Here is a 20,035-nt window from a genome sequence, read left to right as displayed (position 1 = left end):
TGTGTTCAACGTGTGTATATCTGTGACTTCTGAAGGATAGTCTAACCTGCCACAACGATCCGACACAGTCGAAAACGCTCAACAAGCAAATTATTTTGCTCTCGAGGAAAGATATTGAAAACTAATTCATAACATCCAGACGCATGGCTTGTTGTGTTGAACCCCTTTCATTAATAAGACACAAAGAAAACTTGACAGGGATTCTTTCTCGGCAAGACAAAAATAAAATATTTATATATATATATATATATATATATATATATATATATATATATATGTCATTTTTATGAGATAAATTATTCTCCGATGAGCTTTGAAAATGAGCGAGATGATGAGGTTATAGGAGAGTTTGGCGTTCTTGCTGTGGATGGAAGTATTGCAAAAGAACGGTTTGTATCTTGAGTGTTTGTGAACAATAGCAGGCTTAATCATTTCCACAAACCTGAAACACTCTCTTCCACAGCATCCAGTGAACCGTGATGAACTCTGGTACAAGTAGCAGCAGAGAAATTGCTTTTTGTACCATAATTTAGAGGAAAAACAGTAACTTTATTATCTATCGGTCTGTTATAGGACACTATATTATTTTTCTGCGCTGTGAAAGTCTGCTGCAATCTCTCTCTCATTCTCTTATACGCACACCCACTGATGAGGTAACATATTCCTATATAGCAAATATCTTCTCCCAGCGCCTTATTAACTCTGGAGGCATGGTTAGCAGGTCTCATGTTGTACTCCCAGTATGTGGCAGTGTGTGAATGCATAAGCCACAGCAGAGTGTGTGTGATCTCCTATTGGGAGTCCTGGAGCGAGAGCATTAATAAGACCCTGGAGACCTCGGGCTCAGACAGGGCCTTCTACAAGGCGCGTGTGTGTGTGTGGGTGTGTGTGTGTGTGTGATGTGCTATGTGGGGCAGCGTTAGAATGACTGCTTCTGACAGACATCTGATGAGTAGACCCAAACGGAATCAGCTGATCTGTCTTTTAAACTTTAAACCACTGATCCACAATGAAAATATGTGGAATGTAGTCGACTGATTGTGACAAGTATTGTGTGTGTGTGTGTGTGTGTGTGTGTGTGTGTGTGTATGGATTTTTTTTTTTAAAGTACACCAAGATGGATTCTGTGTGCATGCAGCACTAACACAAGGTTATTAGACGGCAACTTGCACTAAGGACTTTAACACCGGGTACTTTGGCCAGGTGATTTAAGCCGCACACCTTGACGTGCATCAAACACATTCTCATAAGACACACACACACATACACACACACACACACACACACACACACACACACAGGCACAGTTCGTGGTGATCTACGGTAGCGGAGCTGTAAAAATCGATTGGATTCAGGGTCAGCTCATACACAGCGGCAATGTGCACATCTCATACCTCTATCTGTCTTTGCCTCCTTTCTTCACATCCTTTAGGATCCATCCATCTGTTCAACATTCCACATCTCCCATATTTATCCTCTGATTGTGTATATTCCATTCCATCTTTCTTTCCCTCCACCGCTCTTTACCTCATGTTTCCACATGGCTTGTAGCTCCTCATAAATTATGTCTTTAATTTCTCTCCTCTGCTCCTTTAATCCTTCTCCTCCAACCCTGGTAGTGTGTTCCATCTGTGTCTTACTCTCATCCAATGTACGTTGTTAACCTCACATCGCATGTATCTGTGTGTGTGTGTGTGTGTGTGTGTGTGCGTGCGTGCGTGTGTGTGTGTGTGTGTGTGTGTGTGTGTGTGTGTGTGTGTGTGTGTGTTTACAGTAGCTATAATAGTCTTCTGTGGCAAGTCAAGAGGATTACTGCTGGGCATATCAGTGGGAGAAAAGAGAAGTAGTGTAGCTGAGGAGAGAGGGAGGCAGGGGGAGGTGATGTCGGGACACAGACAGGCAGAAGATGAGAGGCAGCGGCTGGCAGCAAGAGCATCAAAGGTATCATGAGTGTTACAAAAGCAAATGGGAGTGGACAAAACATTCCCATTCAAAAAAAGGAAATTTGACATTACGTGAAATTGCACCGCTGAGATTTAAGATTCTTCCTGAAACACCTAAAAGGGCAATACACTTGTTGCTTAATTTAGTAGTCAGAATTTCCAATTTTCTATAATGCCACACACAGGAGACAGAGTGCAATTTCTGCGCTAGATAAAATGTATTTTTGATTTGTTTCCGTCAGTACCGTGATGTGATTCAATCCCACGAAAAATAGCCTGTGACGATAGCCGCGGGGTGAGATGCAGGGGTAAAATTATCTAGCAACAGCAGCGGGAGAGGGCAAAATAACACAAGTTGAAATGAGGAAGAAAAAAAAAGACGGAAGCCAAATCAAAAGAGAAAAGACAGATCATACTCATTGTGTGACCTTTCCCTCACAAACAGAGAGACAGACAGAGTGGATAAGGGAGAAGGAAGGCTCCGTGATGAAACCCATTCGTGTGAGCCCGGCTGCCAGCAATATGTTGGTTCTCAATATGGTGCACTCTTTGTGTAATCCTAACTGCCCACACGCAGACATATAATGCAGCACACTAGCAGAAGCACACATACTCTACACATTCTGCAGCAATTCACACACCCATACCCCCACACGCCCACACGTGCTAAGGCATCGCTATGGGTGCAGACGCACATGTGAAGTGAGGCTTCCCACACAATTACACACAAGGGTGCACAAAAACACACGCACGCACACATGCGGTGTACGCAGGCACAACACATGACACAGTTTACCTTGGCTCCAGACTCACTGAATGAATCACCCTGAAATCTGTCCCTTCTGTCCAAAATTCTTAGCCTCAGAATCTCACTCTGCTGTGAAGAGCAGGCAATGAAATCAGCGGATAATGTTCCTTTATGTCTCTTTGACTGGTCATACAGAGGACAAGGGCATTATGCAACAAATATGTTGTTAAAAAAAAAAAAAGTGACAAATGCATTGTGGCTTTTTCAGCGTCAGATTTTCTTTTTGTTTACAGTGAACAGAGAAGCAAAATGAAGGTTGCCATATGTTGTGGGCTCCGCAATGTAAATAGCATTAAAATGCCCTTAAGAGGCTCCATTACCCATGCCGTTCCCATTTCACTTGTCTTAAAGGATCCGGAGGGCCTTCGAAATGAACAAACACCGTGAGCGGTGTCTGAGTGATATAACCCTTTTGTAAGACCAACATCCAGGATCCAGAGAGGGGAGAGAGAGAGAGAGAGAGAGAGTAAATGTGAGTTATATGGTTCTGTCGAATGTTGCTCTGACATTTAGGTCAGGCCAACGCTCTAAATGGCATGCAGACAGATTTACTGAGGGCTTTCAGAGAGGCCGACTGCTCGTCTTCTGACTGTCAAACACTCGGGGCCTGCCTGGTCATCGCTAAAGCCCTTCTTTACCCTTTGCTTCCTTCACCTGCATGTCAGTTTCTAGATGTCTTTTTGTCCTTGACTTATCTGAAAGCGCGCCTAAATAGCATTTTCTCAATCTACATATTATTGAACCTCAGACGGCAGTCGTGCTCGTCTTAATATTCTGTTCTCACGTTCAAGCTCCCAAATGTGGGACGGCAATACCAAGCCCAACGAGGAAGACGGACGAACGCTTATAACACTGACTCTCTTAGCACTGCGGCGGTAGTGAACTAAGTTACTTTCAGGGTAGTTTTTGCAGTTGGGTTAGTTTAAGGGTAAGATATTTCAAATGCTCAATATTTCATAAGCTATAACAGAGTGCAGTCAACCTTTAAAGAGATATATCTGTCCTCAAGTTTTTGATAAAGCTTCCACCCCAGTTCACCAGACACTGCATTAGCGTTAAGTCGTCAGTCAAAATGCTAGTGAAAACTGGCCTTACTATTGGGAATGAATCGCTATTGAAACAGGTTTTGCAATACTTTGCTCTCTGCAGCTGTAAAAGATGCAAGTGGAAAACATAAAGTAGTTTATAATGTTTCAGCTTTGTCTGTTGAGGCTTTAACAACCGGTTGTCAAGTTAGTTGAGCTAGCTAAACCCAAAGTCACTGAAGACCAGCAGATTCATTTTTAAAGGAACATTTTTAAGACTCCATATCTGATGAAATGACTTGTAATAGTGAACATCTTTTTCTGTTCAATGATGCCAATTTTCGTATTAAACTTGTGTCATTCATACAGCGCTCTCACCCTGATTGGCCTCGCTACTGGGAGAGGGAAACCACGCATGCTCTATAAAACAGTTTAGCAGTATATGATTAGTGTATGCAGATAGAGATACTTGACATTTACTGGTGAACTGAGAGAACCAGTCTGCAGGTTTTGCAGAATTAAACCGGTTATTAAACAAGTCTCATAATCAGCTGCTCTGAAGTTATGTTATTTTTTTATCTCATCTTTTCTTTGAAAAACCATTGTGTGTTTCCCGCCTGTGTGATTGCCCTGATTAGTTCCACCTGTGTCTCATCAGCCTCCTTTCTTTGTGCATTAGGGTTTGTGCTCTGTCTTCTGTCAGTGCGCCCACTTTGTAGCCTTGAGCTCCATATACCATTTACCATTCTCATATTTATAAAATAAACATAAGTAGGAGAAATAATAAGGCGGGTGAAATATTTAAGGAGCAATATGTCGCATTTATTGACAATTTACTGATCCACACAGGTAAACCAACTAAAACGGAAGGAAAGGCGTCGGGTCACTGAGGCCAAAACAATAACTAAAACCCCAACACTAGGAAATAAGGTCGACTGGCCTAACCGTAGCAAAAAGAAAAACAATACTGAGCTAATAATAATAATAGAAAACAACAAAATTAGCAGAGAACCCCTGCTTTCCCAAAAAGTGACAAATTGTAGCCTGTACTCAGGCACCATGACCAATATTATACGTATTATATCCTATAAACGGCTTCAGGCAGCCTTTAAATTGAGGGATGGATTCCCACTCCTTTCTGTATTTTTAAGCAAACAGTTTGGACTGAGATATGATGAGCTAGATCAGTGGTTGTTAACCTGGGTTTGATCGAACCCCAGGGGTTCGGCGAGTCACTCTCAGGGGTCCTACAGTCCAAGGGGAGTTTTCCACTCATTTCCAACGAAAGGGCTGGGCCACTGAATTACTTTTAGCAACACACATTTATACAACGTATGAATTAAAGTAGCGGTCCCCAACCACCGGGCCTCGGAGCGGTACCGGCCCGTGGGTCCTTTGGTACCGGACCACTTTGTTAATTATCTGAAGGATAATTTATATAGAACAATGAACAGATACATCCGTGTACGCGTCTGTGCTTGGTGACACACGTCAAGATGCTTTTCTCAGTCACGTGGTTACCCCTAAAATAAAAAAATTCAGTCCCAATTTTCAGGCGCTGCTGGGGCTCATATTAAGCCCGCAAGCTAGGAAAAAATAGAAGACATAGAAGATAACATCCAAGGAAACAGTAAGACTTCAGAGATGTCTTCTCGGGGTCATTCATATTTAACTAATTGAGAGGATCCTAAATAAAAGGTCTCTATTGTAAACCACAGGAAAGGGTTTATACAGACTTCCTTTATTGCCATCCTAAATACGCACGAGTAAGTAAATTACAATTGTAAATGTGGCTGTCTATGAGGGTTTCTGGCCTTGAAAATATCAACCAACAACGGTTCATGGCTGCAATGCTTGCTTTCTTGCAGAGAACAAAGGGCTGCCTGGCACCGTGGTTTTCTACAAGGTTCAGAGAATACCGCCGAAGGGAACATTTTCTCAGGAATGGCATGTCTCCTTGTATTAGTTGGCCGAGTTGCAGGACATTAGAGGAAAAACAGCTCATTCTGATTCACTCTGCACTGCAAATAAAAGAATAAAAGTCCATCCTTACAAGCCCCTCTTCATCCAGTACTTGTAACATTATCTGGTAAAATGAGGCGAGTATTTTGGCTAAATAAAGTTTCACTATATTTATTGCTTTCTCTTCGAATGATTGGGTGCTCGGCACCAAAAGATTTACCTTTACGCTCTTCAAATTCTCTCCTATTATCACTGTATTCTTACTATTCCCTGTTTGGTGCGAAACCGTGACTAAATCTGACATAAGCTCATGCTCCTCATGAGTAAAATATCTGCCCCCCCTCCTCCTCCTCCTCCTCCTCCTCCTCCTCCTCCTCCTCTCCTGCTCATCTTCCTCCTCATTCTTTCCTGCTCATCTTCCTCCTCATTCTTTCCTCACACCTCCTCGTTGTGATGAAGCAAACCCAGCCGCCAGCACCGAAGATGACAAACGGCACCGTCATCTCATGGTAATGCAGCAAAGCAAGCGCCATGAAACAAAGCACCGCCATTAAAGCACAAGATATATTGTGGAATGTGTTCTCAAAAATTGGAATATATCCGTTTAAAATGCAAAACAAGGCTGCTGTACGGTCATATTTTTGATAAAAGAGACAAACTGCTTTTATTTAAAAATGCAAATTATAACAGTTAACACATTTCTAAAAAAAAAAATAGTTTGGGTAATGAACTGAAACACAGCTGTATTGCTTGTTATGTTAAAACACTCACGTAAAAGTTCAATTAAGTTGAGAAAAAAAAAAAAAAACCTTTAGCCTCATGGTACCACTCCAGTGTTTTATTCAGTCAGTGTAGTGCAATTAGTGTGGAATGGGAGGTGACGGTGTCCCACGCACGCACAGCTTTCAAATGCCAAGTGACAGCGGCAGAAAGCCTGGCTGTCTCAGTGATGCGAGAGCCAGCGGACATCTGGGAATGTCGAGTCGCTGAGGGTAGTGAGAGGAGGAGGCATGGGGGTAAAGAGCGGGGCGGGGCGGGGAGAAGGGGAGATGGAGCCGGCAGGGTTGAAGGTTGATGGAGGCGGAGAGGCTGCGGAATGTGGAGATGGGTTAAATAAAACGTGTCTCCCGAGTCTGGGCTCGGGGAGAGTGTGGACGGTGCAGTCTGCCTGGTCTCCAGTCTGTCAGCAGAAGGGCTTCTGAATCCCCTCAGGCCGCACAACGCGGCCCTGCCTCGCTTTGCGCTCTCATCCACTTGCATATCATGTCCTCATGCACCCTCTTGTCCCCGCCAGTGCACTTCACTGCACAGTGAATTCGCCACGGGGATAAAGCAAAAATAAAAGAGATTGTCATGTGTTTGTCGCTTTCTTGTTCGGACTACTCATTGTGCAAATAAGAAGAAGAAGAAGAAAAATGCATCTTCACTTGAGGATTATGCAGATGGTGTGAAATGCTTGCTTGAGGTGATTATGCGATTCCTGTATTATTTCACCGGCGACCAAAAGCATCAGCTATGATTTGGGTTTGGGAGGTGTATGTTTCTGAAAAGTGGAGCTGCATTGTCATCTGCTGGAATAAATGCAGCATTGCAGCAAGGTTTTCATACAAAATGTCATAAATAATAAAATAAACTGTCAGCCTTTAGTGTATATATACAATATATCCAAAGTTTGCGATTGTCATGACATGACCTTTTAGCCTTAGGAGTAGTGATATTCCTTTAAAAAAAAAAAAGAGGTTGTTGAGCTTTATTAAACCCAACACACTTCTTTCTTACGTCCTCATTTTCTCTTTGTTATGGAATTAAATTTCCCAATTTGTCACAAGACAACTGTAGGGAGGAACAGTAAAGTGCTTTTAATCCCTTCAGGCCTTGATAACTGATATCGGACCACAGGAAGCTTGTGTTAAACAAATACAGGAATGCTCTCCTGAGAATATCTCTCACATGATATCTCAACCCTTATTATAGTGTGCCTGCATACGCACGTATACCGAGACACATACCAACACAATCCTGTATACACACTGTAATGTGAGCATGAGGAGAGCATCGATGTATGATGATAGGCTCTCAGTTTAGTCAGGGGTTGTATCACAAGGTGCACGTAGTGATCCAGAGAGTTGATGGACGTGCCTGCCTCCGCGTCCTTAATGACCTCATCTGAACCAGAGTAGCAGCTATCACAAGAAAGTGTTGATTAAGAAAATATTGCGTTTTAGCATCTATTTAAAAAAATTAAAAAAAAGAATCTGAAAATCAGTCCTTGAGGTGAGATGGTTTTCTTCAAGAGAATTAACAACTTTAACTGAATAAAGCGTCAGAATAGGCAAATAAAGATGTAACTCTGACCTTTTTCATGTTCATATTTTTTATTATTATTTTGTATCGCTCAATGGGTGAAAAGGCAGATACAGTACAGATAGCAGTTAATCGTGATTTCATGTTTTGTGGAAATTAAAGTCTCCTAACTGTTGTCTTTTTGGAAGTAATACGATAAAATAAGATAATCCTTTATTACAGGATTACAGCAGCATTGCTCACGAGTAAACAAAGATAAAAAATCAAGTAATCAAGTAATGTGCAACCTCATCCCTGGACCTGATTCTGCCCATACATGTTGTCCTGTGGTTTCGTAAATAATACACAAGTGGCCTCAGGGTAACCGCAGCTCATCAAGATTCCATCCTTGTTCCTCACTTTCTTCCTGTCACTGCTACTTTTTGTCTGCGCTGGCACTACAGTAGCTGTGCCAGGTTTGCACTGCATCCTCAACGCAGTGCCCTGTGAAGAGTAGCCGAGCCTTCCCCCCCCCGGTGCCAACGTTGGCTTCTGGCCAGTTTGCTAAAGGTGCCAGCATGGGATTGGAGCCATCTTACAAAAGGTCAACATACCCCAGACGGGATCAAGTGACTTCGACTGAGCCGCAGTGTCACTCCGGCTGCCACTTTATCGCACACGGTGTCACACGGGGAGACTTATCAGCTGGCGGTAGATAAGAGGAGAATATGTAGAGTGACGCAACAGCCTCGTCATGCACTGAAGCATCTGTGTAAATATAGTACGAGATCGAGAGTTGAGACAATTTATGTTGTCGTTATTAGTTGGGAAGAGCATAATATTGTCAAATCCATATGGCTGAAATTAGCTCAAGAATGTTTGGTATGCTTGTTTAGAGCTGGACTCGGCTACCATTTGGCATATTGCCATCCATCAGATGCTTGCCGGACCGGACCAATATCAAAACACCCGTGGACACACATGGACACACACAGACCTTTTTTCCACACACTCCACATGCTTGAAGATGGAGGAACGTCTGTCACGAAATGTCTTTTGCTACTGAAATTGTTTTTTTCATTTGCATTCATCAATAAACATTTTGATGAGGAACTGGTTATGTATTGTTAAGAACCATGAAACAATTGTACACATGGTTTCTTAAGTCTTTCTGCTGATGTCATTTATTCTGAGGGAGTTCCAAGATGTAGTTAAAAAGGTACACAATCGACATATTTATCCAAAAAAAATGTAAACGGTAAAAGAGCCAAGACAAAGTTTAAAGTTGTTTTTCTTTTATTGAAGAAAAGCAAGGAAAGACAAACATTTCAACTCTCCAATGCCCCACTGCTGGAGACATCCTCCGTCTATAAGAATCAAACAGACTAACTTTGTTCCATTTGGTGCTTCGTAAAGTGATATTGTGCCCATACAACACTGCAAACATACACACATCATACACATTACTGTTTACACAAAATCAGCATTAACTAACACCTTCGACAACAGGTGGATTTTAATGTGAATTGCGTCGTTATTTTAATTTGAATGTGAAGTTCATCAAATCAACTTAAAGATTTGAAAAAGATACAATTGCTTACAGATTTTATGAACACAGATCAAACCTCTCATTCACTAATTCAATGATTCCTAATCTGGGTGTTGAGACCACCACAACGGGTCGCAATACACATTGAAAGGGCCGGGCTTCACGTAATAGAAAAATACATTTCTACTACAAAAAAAATGTTTTTGGCATACTTTCCTCTAACCATTAAACCAATTAAATCGAATTAAAAAAACACACTGTAGTTGAACTGGTGATGGACTTGCAACAAGTGACAATGGGTCACAAGTAGGAAGTAAAAAATGGATGGCAACTACTGCACTCTCGAGTTAGAAACAACCAAATATAAAAACATACAACCAAACACATGTTAGTGCTGTGGGTTGCATTTCATTTTGTGATTTTCTGTAGCTTTTTGTAACCATATCTATCCCACCATCGCCTTGTTTGTCATCACTCGATGCCTCTTCCACTTATAAAACCACCAGCACAATGAAAATATGTAGAGCGCAAAGAATGCTGGGAAGTCATACAGGAACACGATAAAGAAGAATCCAGCAACCAAGAGGATGCAGATCAGAAGTCTGGTGATTTGACTGAGGATGTACAACACACTCCGCCAGACAACGCTATCGGACTCTTTTGATTTGTCAGATGAGGAACTCGGATCTGTGTGAGATGTGTGAGCTGATGGATTCAAACTCTCCCTGTGGGTGACAACCCAGTCTTCTGTTGGTCTGCCTGCGTCCTGACAGGTGACTGATCTTTCCTTGATGTGAGTGTAGTTTTTCTGATCCTTCGGAGAGCTTTGGGCTGATTCAGTCAATGACGGCCGACTCTGAACAGCTAAAATGGGGGCGAAATCTCGACTGAGATGAGCTCTTGAATTCAAATCTGTCTGCGATTCTGAGAGAAAGTGAGTTTGTTCTGCCGGGGTGAGTGACTGACTTGTCTCTTTTGGGAAGTAATCATTGTTCGTAGTGGCAGAGATTTGCTCTCGGCCTCGACAGAGACGTACATTCGGATCTGTTGGCAGATCTGTCGGGGAAAAAACACCTGAATCAAATGCCTCATTGAAGTCTTCCTCCAATAAATGACGGCAATCTTGTGTAATATCAGGTGTATTTGCCCGCTCGCCCCCTATTCCATCAACAATATCTCTGTCTCTATTAGAGGCCTGTTCTTTACGACCGAACACCTCTTCCCAAATCCCCCTGACCAAATTGTCTCCAAATCTTTCTATGAACATCTCCTCCAATCCAGACTCTATCACTTCAAGTGTGACAGCATTTCTTGCTGTAATAGGCTCTTTTGTTCCCTCTGACAATTTGTTATATTCAACACGTGGAGAGCTCTCAACTTCTGCTGACAACTCTTGTTCTTTCAATTCAGCCGGCGCATTCCCCGTCTCCCCCTGAGCGTTCTCCGTATTTCCCATCGACTCCCCCACTACTTCTATTTTCAGCTTTCCAATACTCACCCTCTCATCTTTGCCTCTCTGACTCATATCTTCCTCTGTTCTTTCTAATGTCTCAGGTTGGTGTTGAAGCGCTGTTGAAGTGTCTTTCTCAGCAACGTTCTTCTTCGCCTCAACTTCTTCTGGGCTTATTTCACGGCCCACATCCTCTTTCTGACCCTCCACACTATCTAGTGAATGAGTCCATCTCATTTCTACCACCTCCAGGGGGTTTTGAGTGCATTTATCTGTTCGAAAAGGTTTGAATGTATCATGGTCACCTTGATAGATCTTTTTCATTTCCCTTGATTCCACTGTTTGTCTTGCCTGCGGTGCTGGGTTTGCTCCCTGTTGCTTTTCAATTATTCCATCACAACTCAAACCTTTTCCTTCCTCAGCCTGATTTGAGACGAATACTTGTTCATCTGTTTCAGATTCCAGCACATTTTTCTGTTTTTGCGTCTGTGTTGAGTCCTCTGATTTCTCAACGCGCTCCTCTCCACCTCCTTTGATTGACCTTGACTGTTTATTATCTGAAATTATTGCTGTGTTTCCCCTCTGCCGTGATGAATTACATTGTAAAGCTTTGTCATAATGTTCCTCATTCAATAACTGAATAATGACCTCTTCTGCACCAATTAGTGTCTTTGTTTCATTGATTGCTGTACAAAAGCAAGGTTCCACCTCCTTGGATACTTCCAAGTCTTTGTTATTTGATGCAACGTCTTCCCTCTCAGATTCCTCCAATTTGAATTCACTTGCCATAATTTGGCTTTGCCTGGAAGACGTTTGACTTGAATTGGATTCATCTGCATTTGTCTGTGCGAGTCCCGATTCATTTTTTTCCTCCTCATTCTCCTGTAACGGATTCCCACTGTTTTGGTTCAGCCTGAATTTCTCATGTTGCTTTTCATCTGCATACCTCTGGGAGATTTTACACTCCTCTGTTTCCCGTGGCCTAAATATCTCCCCATCTGTAGCACCTTTATTTTCCGTACACTTACTCCTGATCCCTTCCTCCGTTCCTTGTCTGGATGCGGAGAAGACAAACCTCACCCCATCCTTTGTCCCCGTTCTGATTGTCCCCCTAAATGCCAGCGTGTCATCCATCACATTGTGTGCCGTACCTATAACCTCCCCTCCTCTGCTGGAAGAAAGACCCTCATCCGGCCTTGATCCCTGTGAGATCCTATCAACGGCGGTGGCATTCTGAGACTCGGGCATTGCTGTCATGTCTGTTGTCTCTGACTCCCCTGAGCTTGTTACTAAGTCAGCTGTGTGTGCTGCTGAGGGCTCATCTCTTTCCATCCTTTCTGCTTCTCCCTCTCTTCCTTCCCCCCCAATGGCACGCTTGTGACACTCAGTTGAACTGTCAGCATCGCCCTCGGACACAGGCGTTGCCCCCTTGAGGCGAAATTCCCGCAGAGTGTCTGTTACGGCGTTGTTCTGTGACCTTTGGGAGGCATCTTGTGTCGCCGCGCTGTCATCTCTTGGGCTGCCGACACATGCCTCTGCCGGCTGGTGGTCTTCGGTGTTCACGGCAGCGTTAGCCACTGATATTTGGCAAGTATCTGACAGCAGCTGACATAAAGCGGAGGTGTGCGGATGTGAGGTGGTGGGCGCGTCTGGGCCCACCTGAAATTCATGCTCTTGACTGCTCGCTACATATTGGGCATCGGGCTCTTTATCGTTGGAGGGAGACACTAGCGCTGCTGTCTGCAGCCATTCTGACTCTGGGACCCCAGAATGGTCGGTGCTCGGCCCATTAAGGAATGCCTGCCAAACATCGCACACGGAGGGTTTTTTATCAGCGGTATCATCTGTACTGTTACTAAAGGCCCGCCACACGTCATTGACAGAAGGTGTGTCTTCTATATTTTCCTGTGAGGCTTTTGACAAGGTCATTTTAGCTTTTTCGGTCCAGATGTCGTCCATGTCAGCGGCCCCCCACTGGTGGGCTTTGTCAGTGTTCCAGTCCAGCGTAAGCAGAGGGATCTGGTGGTAGGTGAGCACCTGAGGACTCTCGCGGACAGTTTGTTTCTTTGGGCGTTTATGAAGGAAGCCGGCGGAGTCGCCCCAGAGAGTTGACAAAGGCTGAGAAACCTTCTGGCCATTGGCTGAGTCGTGGGAATAAGCCTTGGGCACTTCTTTCCTCCTTTGGGAGAGGTAGTCCTGCACACGTGCCATACGCGCTGCTCTGTGTCTGCTTTTTATGCTTTCCACCTGTCGAAAAGGTCAAAGGTCAAGCCAAGTGTTAACGCTTGAGCTAGTTGAACTATAACTAGAGGCTACCAGTTTTGTCGGTCTTTAAGGTCATCGGCTACTTTAAGTCCCCATACTGCCTTGATGACAAAACTGGATGCAATGGCCCATTCTGTTTTCTTTCATATGTAACATTTCTGTGATGATGCAAGGTAGTGCAACGCTGCTGCAACCACAGCACACACGCCTCATTTTGTTTACATCATCACCTTTACTGCACCTTTACGAGCATGTCCCATTTATTATGTATACTTTGCACATTTTAGACACACTCTCAAGTGTCGGATTAGCCGACTTTTTTCACATTCTTTTGGTGCCCAATGAGCAGCGTGCAGTATGAGATGCATCTTTGCCTCAGCTATCATATCTGTGGAGAAACAACACACACACACACACACCTTCTCACTTTATATTTACAGAGTATATCTGCAGCTGGAGACATGCTGACTGGCAGTGGATTGTGAGTAGTGTTGTTGCAAACAGTGTTTACTCCGGTTGGATGTCGGCGTTTCATTTTTTACACAAACATCATGAAGAGTCTGTTCCTCCAGAAGATGATAAATGAACCTCACCAAAGGTTTGTGTTCTTCCTGGTAAAGTAAGGATTGCACATCTGTGCTGTTCTTTCTGTCAGCCACCGCTGCCTCTGCATCTGCAAAGAAAAGACAAGGGTCGAAATGTGCTTGAATACTCATACACACACTTAATCAATGTACATGCATGCATGCACACACATAGAAACATTTAAGAGGAACTACGACCATTTTAAGTAAAAAACTTGCTGGAAAAAATTTGGAAACCTGGTCATGAAATCTAAACTAAATCTAAACTATACTAACTAGAAGATGGTAGAAGTGTGTGTAAAAAAGATTTAGAAAGTGACAACATGTTTATTTATATTGCAAATATTTAAATGTAATACTCCCTTCATATTGCCGCTGGCAGGAAGTTACTGTTTCCCATGATGACGCTGCAACCCCGTTGTTTCCCGGTGCCCTCTCGCAAGGGCAGGTTGCAGTATTTTTTTGCCATTATGTTACATCGAGTCCAGAAAAATATTTAGCGTTTCTATAAGTGACTATTGTTCCTTTTAAGAAAACACACCTGCAGCAGCTGTTGGTGGGTTACTGGTCTCTCGGGTCTTTTCCTCTGCACTTCCCCTCCTATGGTTCAAAAGGAAGTAGGAATAGCATTACATAAGCGTTTCTCATGTTTGGCTTCTTGCGTCTGTGAATAGTGATGTGTGGGAAGGTCAAACCATTGCAGCCTTTCAAAGGATACACGCTATTAACATCCTAAAGTTCAACAACATTATAAAATAAACAGTCTGTGCATTTCACCCTGCACCTGCTAAGATTATGATGCACAGAAAGAGATGTACAACAACTAGCTGTGATCCTTATTTCCATGCAGAGAGCATGTGCATGTGCCAGCAACCTTTGAAACTGTTTCAATGTAAATATGAATTGTGTGTAATGTGTTTGTCGACTGTATTATTATTATTTAAGCTGCAGCAAGTCAGACCAAAGCAAGCACAGCTACTTAATAGGAAATGTATGTTGCATGCCCTGAAGCAGAAACGGAGCATTTTGTGAGGGCAAAGTAAGCATATCCGGCTTTCTCAGCCATGTGAGACGTAATGGAAACCTGGACAGACACCTGACCTTAAATGGGCAATATGTGTTCTGCGACCCAAACATCCATTACTGAAAAGTTACATAACAGCTTACTATAAACACACAATTGCCCTTCCAACGTCCTCCTAATGAGCGAGCAGCACAGTTTAACCACACACACTGTGTCACATTTCCTATCATGGCAAATGAGAGTTTTCTTGTCTCCAAAATGACGTGTAATAGCTTTACTTCTATGTAAAGTTAGCACTGATGGACCTAAATGACCCCCATTTCATTTAAATATTGATTATGTCATGGTATTTGTTGTCACAAGTGGGAGGTGACTTCCTTCAGCAGAGGCATGTTTAAAAAAAAAAGGATTGAGAATCAGCTTCTCTCACCTGTTAGCTTTGAGACAGCTCCTCTTGCTCTTGTAACCGATACTCTCCTCCTGCGCTTGAGGCCAAAGCTCCTTTACATGCCCTCTCTGGTGACAGAACAGCACATAGTTCATGTCCTTGTTATTTGCCCAAAAAGTGCCCGCTGAAGTTTCATAACGCAGACATATCTCCACTCTGGTCCCCCCTCTCTCAAAAGGAGGCACCAGCGTGTACTTGAAAGTAAACCTGTCGGTTTTCCAATCACTGGATCCAGGCAGATACTCTGCCGACAGCTCAAAGTAGTTTGTCCAGTGATCCAGGGTCACCCGGGCATAAACGGACTTGCTGTAGCAGAGGTTGACCACCCTGACGATGCCGCGGAGCGTCGTGGTCCCCGGGAGGAGCTCGATGTTTTCCAGCTCGACCATCTGCTTTTGTAGCCTCTGGTCGAGCTCCTCCAGGGATGAGGGAACCGTAAACAGACAGGACATGTAGAACTCCTCCAAGGGAAGGATTGCCTCATTAATAGGGGGCTGGCTGACGTTTGACTCTGCCACTTCTGGATTGTCAAACTCCTTGACTGACACCAGGTTGAGGCCGAAGGCGTCTGCGAATGACACCTTCCTCCGAATGACCTGCGGGGGCTCCGGTTCGGAGTCCTCATCTGTTTCCTCGTCTGTGGTGGAGCCCACGGGAGACGACGAGGCCTTCATTCCTCCCCCTTCTTCCTGCTCCCCGTTCTCTTCCCTTTCCTCCTCCAAAGTCTCCCCTTCCTCTTCCGAGGGTGGGATGTGCAGGCCCTCCATAATGTGCGGTGGTCTGAGAGGCAGCTGTCTGCCCGTCCTGCCGTCTGTCTGGCTCGGAGGGTGGCGCAGACCAGAGTGCCCCGAGCCTGGCTGCACTGATACTGTAGATGGGGGAGCAGGGAGAGGACGTGACTTGACAGATGGAGTTTGGTTACAGCTGAACATTGTGAGTCTGAGCCATGGCTATTAATAGGACACATATAACTAGACCAGGGCAGGCCAGTTATCCTCTCAGTTATCCTCGCACAATATGTTTGCTAGTTACAAAATAAATAAAGGGAATTGCAGCTTTTATATAGCACTTTAAAGTACAATGTGTATCTAAACAGGTCCATAGTTTAAATATATTGTCAGTGTGTCTATATTTTTGCTCCTTCAAATTAAAAAAATATATAAAATCCAAAGATAACAATCTGTTTTTGTAAACTTTGTTGTGGCATCATAAAAAACACAATAATGATACGGCTGACGTGGGAATTTTATTTGGAGTGTAATGGTTTGATACAATGTCTTCTGGTCATGGTGGCAGGTGATAACTGAGTCATGTAACCATATAATTTTATCGCCATGAGATTTAATCCGTGCAAGTAAATACACAGCTGGACAGCTTCATGCCAGATGGAGATGGGGTTTAGCTCAGGATTTACAGACTTGGAAACAGAACCAACACCTGCAAGCAATATTCATTAGTGTGAACAATATTACATTTGGTTTTATTTGCTGAACATTTCAGAAAAAGGAAGTTGGTTCTCCAGACTTAAACATCTCACTCAGACGTTAATGTCTGAATGATTGTCGTGACTTTGGTGGTCCCTTAACTTTTCATCTAGCGCCATCATCAGGTCACAATGTTAATTTGTTCAGAGTTTTGTTTCATGACCAAAAGTCGGCACGCTAACATGCTAAACTTCGGCCATCAGAATGTCACCGTCGTCACTGTGAGCATGTTAGCGTGCTGATATTAGCATTTAGCTCAAAATACTGCTGCGTAATGTTGCAGAGCAGGACGCTGCAGTGAGTTGACCCGCAGTTGAAGGAGCAGAGTTGAAGAAGGACTGAAGCATCCACAGGACAATGTCACCTCCATTCTGACCTTTCTGACCTCCATGTGCAGACAGCAAAACACAGAAGAGTCCCTGTTGAGATCGATAATGTCTTAAATCATTATTAGCGCTGATGCTGTGCTTGAAAGGCATCTGGATTGAGTATCTACAGAAACTCTCAGTGTGATTACAGACAACCTTCAGTCTTAGGTTCACTGAATCCTAGAAGAGAAGACTGAGGATTATTCTGTTCTTTGTAGCAAGCTGAGTGTGTGTGTGTGTCTCTTTCTGTGTGTGCGTGCGTGTGTGCCACCGTTTCGGATAGGAAGTTCAACTAATCCTGGATGTGCAGTGTAACTATACCCCCCCAAATCCAGAATATCTTGTAAATATACTTTTGTGCTGGTTACACAATCCTTCACAGGCAGGTGAGCAGCTTTTTGTCCTCAAAGGACCCCTTTGTTCTATGTTTTTAAGCCAAAGGTTCTCTTCTTACTTTTAATTGCAGTTTTTGTATTTAAATAGTATCAGACATTCTCATTTTCAACTTTTCAAGGCAGATGTATATATATGAATAAGTGTTAAAAATGCTGTAGTTAAATTACATTATAGGTACAATGATTTAAGATAGCACCCACACCTTTATGGATAGAGTGTGTAACACTGTGGTAATTTCAAGTACTCAGCTGCTTCCCATCATATATATATTTTTTAATTTCATTTTAAGGATTCACAATTAAAAAGTAAGCTGACAAAGTGTGAGGCAACAACTTCCAAAAAATAATCAAAAGCTAAATCAACACCTTTTGAAAAGTATGAAAACAACTGTGTTTGCTCCAATTATTTTGTCAACCCTTTGAATTTATTAGCAAAAGACAACGTCTATGTCTAATGTATATCAGTAGATGGCACTATGTGATCAGATTTAAACATAATATATTAAATTAGATTACACATCAGCCCAATTAATTTGCGTCTCCAGTTTGTGATAATGACTTCCAGCTGTGCAGATAGTGTTGGAGAAAAAAAAAACTAATATTCAAATTAAAGAGAAAGAGGAAATAAGAAAACTTTACAGTTATTTACAGTCCATTGTCTCACGTTACCTCGGGCAGACCGATTTTAAAAGTGACCAGAAGGTGGCAGGATACCACCACACTTCCTCTGCTCGCTTCCTCTTTCCACCCTCATCACTTCCAACGTGCTGTTTCCTCCTACTTTTTATTTGATGGCTTTTTAATTAGCAGATACGCAAACAAAAACACACAAATCCAATAGACCAGCTTGTCGCATGTCAGGCATTACGATACTTCATTACCATTTTTTACAACTCGAACAATACTTGTTTTTAACACATCAATTAAAATATTCTCTGATCATTTTTCTTTAAAGCTCGGCCAGTCTTGGGACATTTTAGACATACTGTATTGTAACAGTGCAGCATATTCCCATTAATTAAAGTAGTATTAGAAATAGGCCTACTGGGAAGGAATGACGCGGTTATATTAATATGAATAATAATCACTCATTAGGACGAGTCAAGTATTTTATGCTTTTAGTCAATCAAACAATCTCAGCGGATGCAAACCGTGTTTCTTTCATGAAGAAAAAAAAAGCACAAATCACTTTTATCACATTCAGTCAGGACACAAGTCGATATAAACAACATGAAATATAATTTAAATTGTTGACAGTCGAGAGCATTAGACAGAAATACCCTTGTCGCATTTCTTACAGTTTTTAAAACGTGTCATCCACCCTTTCTTTTTTTTTTCCAGTTGATAATAATCTGGTCATTCATTTCTTGACCGTGAACGTCTCAGCGATTTGAAAGAAGAAGAAAAGAAAGACGAGACAGAAGAGAGCAGTGCCTTTTAACTACTGCTAAATGTATGATCTACTGTTAAATGAATAAATAGGCGAAATTAACTTGTGAAGGTATGACGGAGTGGATAAGGGAAACAAAAATCTTCAGTGAAAAAAGTGTGTCTACATCTTTTTGTAATAAAGTATTGATTGAGCTGTGATTTCTTACGGACGACATTTAGAATGAATTAAAGGCAGTAAAAACTCATGTTTCCATGTTTACTCTAAAATACGCAATTCCGTATACTGATCATTATAATTCGTAAAATGTAACAATTATTGATCACCCATCATTTTGCTGCGTATGCATACACGATCATCAATACATTTATTTTTCACTGCAAACGGATCAATACGGTGGATGTAAAATGTATTTTAAAAATAAAGTCTTATTTTAAGAAAGTGTGACCCTAACAATGCCGTATACTTGATGTGGAGGTTGAATTACTGACTTAGGAGGATGCTGAAGATCTAGTCTGTTTGTTTCCTGCTTTACACAATCAAAAACATGTTATCTTCATTCTGTATCGATGACATTCATTTGGATTCAGTCCCCCAACAATGACGAGCCTACTTATTTATTTTACGTATTGGAAGTATTATGAGAGTGTGTGTATACAACACACAACTTATTATAAGAATATCAGAAAGATTAGCGTGGGAAATAATAGTCTCTAACGTTTGATGTCGCTCTGGAGAAAGACAGAAAAAGTAGACGATAGTTGAAATATTACATGCAACATTACGGGGATATTTATTAATGGGGCTTTTTTCTTGTTGTCATGTTGTTCCCACAATTGGATTGTTGTCGACATTCTCACATTGTCGCACCGGGCGCACTTTAGCTCGGTAGAAAGGTCCCGTTACTGAGGGGAAGGTTACCGGTCCGCTGCCCGACAAACAACGCACGACTACCGCGGAAAAGCTTCCGCGCACACGACGCCGAGCCACCGCTCCTGGAGGAAACGCCAGCGCCGCGAGACGTTCGCAAATCGTGAAACAAACTTTTTTTTTCTTT

At 42.6% G+C, this 20,035-nt stretch overlaps 1 protein-coding gene across 2 annotated transcripts; it reads right to left on the bottom strand.

Moving 5' to 3' along the window:
- Positions 1–9,299: 9,299 nt before the first annotated feature.
- Positions 9,300–16,178, bottom strand: LOC137791859 (protein phosphatase 1 regulatory subunit 3A-like). 2 transcript variants are annotated; one of them, XM_068587051.1, is made up of 4 exons: positions 15,324–16,178; positions 14,411–14,469; positions 13,879–13,958; positions 9,300–13,267 (listed from the first exon to the last, which is right to left on the bottom strand). In XM_068587051.1, exons 1-4 carry the CDS (start codon positions 16,106–16,108, stop codon positions 10,016–10,018), a joined length of 4,176 nt encoding a protein of 1,391 aa, XP_068443152.1. In that variant the 5' UTR covers positions 16,109–16,178; the 3' UTR covers positions 9,300–10,015. The 2 variants fall into 2 exon arrangements, with proteins under 2 accessions (XP_068443152.1, XP_068443153.1); XM_068587052.1 differs by having other exon boundaries at positions 13,222–13,267; positions 13,724–13,958.
- Positions 16,179–20,035: the final 3,857 nt, after the last annotated feature.

The sequence above is a fragment of the Clinocottus analis genome, unplaced genomic scaffold (genome assembly GCF_023055335.1).
Source record: "Clinocottus analis isolate CAN_PGR_092001 unplaced genomic scaffold, fCliAna1.0.p SCAF_20, whole genome shotgun sequence".
NCBI classification, from domain to species: Eukaryota; Metazoa; Chordata; class Actinopteri; order Perciformes; family Cottidae; genus Clinocottus; species Clinocottus analis.
This window is presented reverse-complemented; position numbering and strand designations above follow the sequence as displayed.